This window comes from Bufo bufo, chromosome 1, assembly GCF_905171765.1.
Source record: "Bufo bufo chromosome 1, aBufBuf1.1, whole genome shotgun sequence".
Taxonomy (NCBI): Eukaryota; Metazoa; Chordata; class Amphibia; order Anura; family Bufonidae; genus Bufo; species Bufo bufo.
Window position 1 is genome coordinate 813,721,677 of NC_053389.1, and position 6,464 is coordinate 813,728,140.

The following is a 6,464-nucleotide window of genomic DNA, read 5'->3' on the forward strand; positions in this document are numbered from 1 at the left end:
CCTCCGGCCGGCCCTGTCAGTAATTCAAAAATCGCGCGCCTCTGGTCATTCGGCGTAGGCGCTCTGAGATGGAGGCTCATCTCCTCAGCACTCCCTCAGTGCGCCTGCGCCGATGACGTCTTCTCTTTCGGTGATGTCATTGGCGCAGGCACACTGAGGAGACGAGCCTCCTCATCTCAGAGCGCCTGCGCCGAATGACCAGAGGCGCGCGATTTTTGAATTACTGACAGGGCCGGCCGGAGGAGGAGATCACGGCTGGCCCTGTCAATCAACACGGCGAGGGGGCTGATTGCTGCTGCGGCTACCAGCAAGTAGACGCCCTACTTGCTGGTAGAGCCCTCATTTACATATTATAAAACTTCGTTTTATAAAGAATCGGCCACATGAAAGTAAGTAAGACTATTATATTCTCCTATATCGCCCTATAAGGAATCTAACTATCCAAAAAAATGAGTTTTGTGGGATGACAGAAACCCTTTAAGGCTAGTATGTGTCGTTAGGAAAGGGGGGGGTTTGGTGTAATTTCCAGATTATAGATCCTCTGGGTAATTAGTAGGTCCAGAACATAAGGCTTAGGCATCAAGCACAACTATTTTTTAGATGCATCTGTATAATGATTGACAACCTCATTCACATCTCTGCATCATGCAGACCTGCTTTTATGACCTGATCAATATTAACAGTCTGAAGCTAAAGCAATTTTAGCCTCCAGAGAGCAGCTTCTAATTCTTATTCTGCTCCTGAGAAGTGTGAGCCATGAACCACCCTCAGCTCTATACAGATGTGTCGATACCATATTTCCATGTGACCCACAGAAATTCCTCCATATAGCCCCATAGTACTCATGTATATAGCACCAGGAGATGGTCTGTTTTGCTGGACCATGCATGAAGTTATGGGTCCCATGAAGCCAATCCCATACAACCATTGGTACTATCGATTGAGACAAAAAGATATAAGTAACACTTTACCCATTTTTATTTCTTGACTATTTGTGAGACTTTTTCAGAAGACATTTTGCAGCCACAATAAGAGTCACAGCAACAACTACTGAAGTGATTAAGCCCATGGCCACCAGCACCCACAACTGCAGAGGTTCTTCTACACCCATTCTGGAAGCTTGGGAAATTCCTTCTTTGGAGACCTGGTTAGGCTTAGATCCAGTCACTAGAAGAGGGCCCAGTCTGGCCAGAGTGTATTTCTCTAGATGAGAACCTAGTGGAAGAATTAGCAACACCTATTTGCAAATACCTTGAGATTTATGGAAGCTTTAGGAGACGTTTGAATGAAGAACTCACCAACATCTCTCTTCCCAACTCCTCTTGACCTGGCAGGTTGTGGGCCCCATGCTGTTCTCCGGCTGCCAACTGTAGCACAGTTCCCAGTGTTGCAGCACTGGCAGTTCGCACTGGGGCCTTCCACAGGTGACCAACTGTAAGAGCAGAAAGGCGTCAACCATTGAGAGAACATCCATTGTTATCCAAGACCCCATCTAGGGTTGTGTAGTCATCTAACTGAAGACACTCAGATGTGCAAGGTCTTACCTGCTGGTAGCCTTGTTGTAGGAGCAGGCCTTGTTCATTGGATCAGGGGTCTGGTTGATGTCAGCAGCTCTCAGGTGACAGGTTATGTAGATCTAAGACGCCACAATTACAGTTTATATCATGAGAAATAATTTACATTCATGATCTTGGACAGCTGGAAAAGTTACCCTCAGGGTCAATACTAGAAAGGATTAGGTTTCCCATATAAGTTATTCTGTTTCAATAGTTTTTATTGAGTTTCTCATTTCAAACAGTTAACGTACAATAGTGTCAAGCAGAATACCATTATAATCAGGCAATCAAAGGAGAATATAAATTCGAATACATTTCCTCCATTAAAGGGAATCTGTCACCAAAATTTGATGTTACACATTGCTTACATGGCACTCTTGCACAAGTACCAATGGTTCCTTTGTTAGACTGTCAGCCGAAAAACATTTAATCCATATGCAGATGACTGGCAAGTGTCCAGGGGCCGTGCTTGTGATGTAGGAGCCCAGGCCACTGCCTTTCCCATATTACTACTCCTTAACCTCTTGATTGTCCTGCCCTGTAAGTCTGTTTTGTCACTGATGCCCATTGTGGGGAGTAGCATCAATAATTCAAGTGCGCATGCGCAGTGTGAAACCAGCGGGCATGCCCAGGCCGGAGGCGAACTGCCATGTGCAGGTTCTTTGCCGGAACTGGGGATGACGCTACAGACTTGGGGTACTTTCACACTTGCGGCAGAGGATTCCGGCAGGCAGTTCTGTCGCCGGAACTGGATCCTGATCCGTCTGACAAATGCTGGATCCATCTCTCTGGTGTCATCCGGCATTTTCTCACATGTTGTGGTCCAAGCATGTGCAGACAGCAAAAACAGATCTGTTTTAACGGAACACTCGGGGCTGGATCCGGCGTCAATGCATGGGAAGAAATGCCAGATCTGGCATTCCACTAAGTGTTCTGGAATTTGAGACGGAGATAAAACCACAGCATGCTGCAGTATTATCTCAGTCCTGAAAAGGCAAAAAGACTGAACTGAAGACATCCTGAACGGATTACTCTCCATTCAGAATGCATTAGGATAAAACTCAGTTCTTTTCTGGTATTGAGCCCCTAGGACAGAACTTAATGCCAGAAAAGAATAACGCTAGTGTGAAAGTACTTACATGGCGGGACAAGCAATATGAAAGGCAGAGCGGCCTGGGCACCTATGAGCCCTCATTTGCATATGGGTTGAACATAATTTCAGCTGGTGAAAGTCATCACAAAAGAACAAAGGTACCAATAGCACTTGTGCTACAGTGCCATGTAAGCAGTGTGTAACATCCAATTTTGGCAACAGACTCATTAATGTTGAAAGTGTAGGTTAGAACAGTGGCCAGTTGTGTGCTTTCAACACCAATTAGTGGGGTGAAAACAAGGATGCTAAAGACAGGTACAAAAAGTTAGTTTGCATTCAGGGTCATACTACCATCTCTAGTCCTCACCATAGAAAGGTCACCGTTAATGAACCTGAAGGAATCAACTGTGAAGCGAAGCTTATTCGCTTCAGGTCTTGGAGAACCAAAGGCTGAAGAGGAATCTCCTAGCATCCCATCGATCAAGCACCTGTAGGAGATTTATTTCAGTGAAAATGCCCTTGAATTAACAGTAAAAACAAAAACAGAAACTCACCCATTATAAGCAATAATGTCATAGTGAGGATTAGAGGTCTCATCTGGAGTAAGGGTGGCAACACAGCTATCAACAAACAGCATCATCGGGACGTGGTTCTGTATGTCCACAAAGGCCTCTATGTAGAAGATCTCACCAAGCTGGTAGACCAGTGATTGACGAGGAGCACTCCAGTCCTCTACAGACAAAATAAGGCTATTAGTACAACACAAGAGACTACGCAACCCTCCTCTACTGGAAGGAGTCTCACCAGTCATGAGAGTCAAGGAGAAAGACAACCTTTCTTCTGAGCTCACTGTGGTGCTGAAGGGAGCCCATGTTGGCTTGATGGCATTGCTGCTTACATTGCCAAATCTGGAAGAGTAGAGAAATGAAAGGACCACTGTACATGATTTGAAGTAAATGACAGCTTTCCATAATCATCCCATGTGTCCATAAGTGGCATGTGGCACCGCAGTTTAGCCCTATTCACTATAGAGCTGAGCCAATGGACAGCAGGGGTGATTTTTGGAAGTAAGCAGCCATGGTTGTAATGGTGGACAAACCCTTTGAGAGGTTGACAGTAAAGTATCTTGTCAACCATATGGTAAATTAGCGAAGCGGACACTTATGGCATTGAGGCCTTAGGGGTGTTCCAGCCATGTAAGGTGTTGCAGCGCTTTTAACTGAAGTTACGACCCCCTGACCAGTCCTGCTCTACTTACACCAAAAAGTTTTATGGTTCTTGACCTATTTTTTTTGCCTTGAGTCCTCCAGCCAAGTCCTATTCAAAGAGGGCCTGTCTACTCCCCAGACTTGTTTTAGTAACCATTTCCCAGGTCAGAACATTTCTGAAGTGTCTTGTTAGTTACAGTCCCCCCCCCATTATTCCTACTATTAAATTGCTGGCAGTTTGCAATAAAAGCCAATCTGGGTGTCCCTGCATAGTGACTGCCAGCACAAATAGAATAGTGTCAGACACCCCAAAACTATACACTCAGACCTTTATGGCATTCTGCTAACTTCCATTAGGAATCAGAGAAACAGTTAAAGGTTCTCCAGAATTACTACATGGAGTGTAAGTAGTTGGTGAAACAGACATGCCAGGAGAGGAGACAGCTCCAAGCCTCAATAGTATTGACAGAGCAAGAGGGGAATGTTTGTCAAGATCCCTTTCAGAGTCATTATGAACCTTGAAGAGGAGCAGGATGATTAATGCAATAATTAGGATAGGGCTACATGGACAGTACGGCTGCTATACTTATTACATGGCCAATGATCACAGTACTGATGCTACAGAACATTGCTTCATAATGTAAGTGGAATCAAGCTGTGACTGTCCCAGTCAGATCCAGCAGGACGGGACTGTCTTATGGCTAGTTGATGCAAACAGTCTCAATGTGACCACATTCAACTACCATCTAGCTTAACTTGAAAGTCCTGGCAGACATTTCACCACTGGAAGACTCTAGAAGACACAGCTATAGAACCCACTATTGGTACAGACTTACCGTGGGTAGTAACACCAGATGGGAACCACTGCAGGATTGGACCTGATGGGCACATTGGGGGAGGTGGTGGGGTTGTAAGACAAGTTGATCTTGTAGATAAGCATATCTGAAGTCATCTTGAGGAGATAAAAAGCCACAAAAAGGTTAGTCTCCACTCAAAGCACAAAAAAATAAAAGCTCAACCAAATCAGTGGGAAAATTTTGTAAGAACTGGCCACCCTATAAGATAAACAAGATAAACTTGTCAAAGCATTGGGTCAAGTACACTGCAAGGCCAGAAATGGACAACTGGTTAGATTGTGTTATGAAAGTCCATTATTGCGTCAGAAGATCATGACACCATAGTATACCGGCTAAAACTAGCCAACATTCCTGGGCACAAGTTGTAGAAAGGGTTAAAGTACCTCAAAGAAACCAGCTCTATGTCCACAACGAGATGAGCGAATTTCAGGTTATGAAACCGATTCACGCTTTATTTAATGGTAAAAGGGGAATTGTGTTATGGATTCCGTTACCACGGACCATAAACGCAATTCTATGACAAAATGCCTTGAAGGATTCCATCATAATAGAAGTCTATAGCCTGCAAAAATGATCCGTCCCGTTTCAGTTATCTAGGAGAGGACTCCATTGTATAACAGGAACAGATCCATTTTGCAGCCCATAGACATCTATGACTGAAAGCATAACAGAATGCCTTTAGAGGCATTCCATCATAATAAAATTGCATTATGGTCTGTGGTGGTAGAATCTATAACACAATTCACCTTTTACCAGTAAAAGCAAACAAATATTTCAAAATATGAAATTCGCTCATCTCTATCCACAACCATGTCAATATAGTGAAAAGGACCTAAAGGGTTTCATGATAAACAGTGATTGTTGCCCAGTACATATTTGTCTACTATTAAGGGACCTTTAGTCCTCCACCAACTTACCTCTAGGTTGCTTCCACATTCTTGAAGAGCAATTTGAAAGACTACAGTAGTAACTGAAGCCTGAGAGCTAGCTGTGCAGGTCCCGAGGAGCAGGTCTGAAGGATTCACCAGCCTACCATTACCATAGAAGTCTCTCTCTACAGTCACCACCATACTGTCCTCAGCACACTGCACACTGACAGGGGATGAGGGGTTCAGCATAATCGGTGGGGGCTGTGTAAGCTGTCGGGACTGATAACCTGCGCCAGGATACATGCGGCCCCATCCAGACACAGGAACAGAACCTCTTAGAGACCCAATACTAGAAACTGGAGGCAAAGGATTTCTCCTAGGAGAACCTACTGCAGATACAGTTCTAGAAGATCCCCATCCAGGCTGATAATTCCTCCACCGAGTGTCTTGCTGGCGCCGATGTCTAACCAAGGCACTGCTAAAGCCTGACCCATAGATGAGAACCACAAGCAGCCAACTCCACCTAATCCCTAACAACATCCTGACTACAGGAGAAGTCACACCAGGAAGGAGTGGAGGGAGGAGATCTTTATACCTCACCCATCACATGGTCATCACTTCACCTGACCCTTCATTATACTCAGCTGGACACCATCCATACCTGATGAGGATATGGCAATGCAGAGTCCAGTGGTGGAGTTCATAAGGGATTTGTGTTCATTTCTTGGGTGTATTAATTCCTTAGGGTTCATGCACACGGCCGTTGTTGTTTTGCGTTCCGTTTTTCATGGATCCGTTGTTCCGTACTTGAGTATTTTTTTTCCTCTCTGATTTAAGTCCTCTTCCATTCCGTTATTCCACAAAACATATCTGTTTGGTTT

At 44.6% G+C, this 6,464-nt stretch overlaps 1 protein-coding gene across 1 annotated transcript; it reads right to left on the reverse strand.

Moving 5' to 3' along the window:
* Positions 1-988: 988 nt before the first annotated feature.
* LOC120986595 (zona pellucida sperm-binding protein 3-like) lies at positions 989-6,123 on the reverse strand. Its single transcript, XM_040415256.1, has 8 exons — positions 5,632-6,123; positions 4,694-4,809; positions 3,454-3,557; positions 3,204-3,381; positions 3,017-3,137; positions 1,545-1,636; positions 1,299-1,432; positions 989-1,215 (listed from the first exon to the last, which is right to left on the reverse strand). The coding sequence occupies exons 1-8, from the start codon at positions 6,121-6,123 to the stop codon at positions 989-991; spliced, it is 1,464 nt and encodes a 487-aa protein (XP_040271190.1).
* Between the last annotated feature and the right edge of the window lie 341 nt (positions 6,124-6,464).

Bases quoted from the DNA above. Each gene is read 5' to 3' on its own strand.
- LOC120986595 (XM_040415256.1), bottom strand. From the start codon at position 6,123: ATGTTGTTAGGGATTAGGTGGAGTTGGCTGCTTGTGGTTCTCATCTAT. The intron at 3,382-3,453 runs GTGAGACTCCTT...TTTTGTCTGTAG, and splicing joins CTCCTTGACTCTCATGACTG to AGGACTGGAGTGCTCCTCGT. The intron at 1,216-1,298 runs GTGAGTTCTTCA...TTCTTCCACTAG, and splicing joins AGTTGGGAAGAGAGATGTTG to GTTCTCATCTAGAGAAATAC.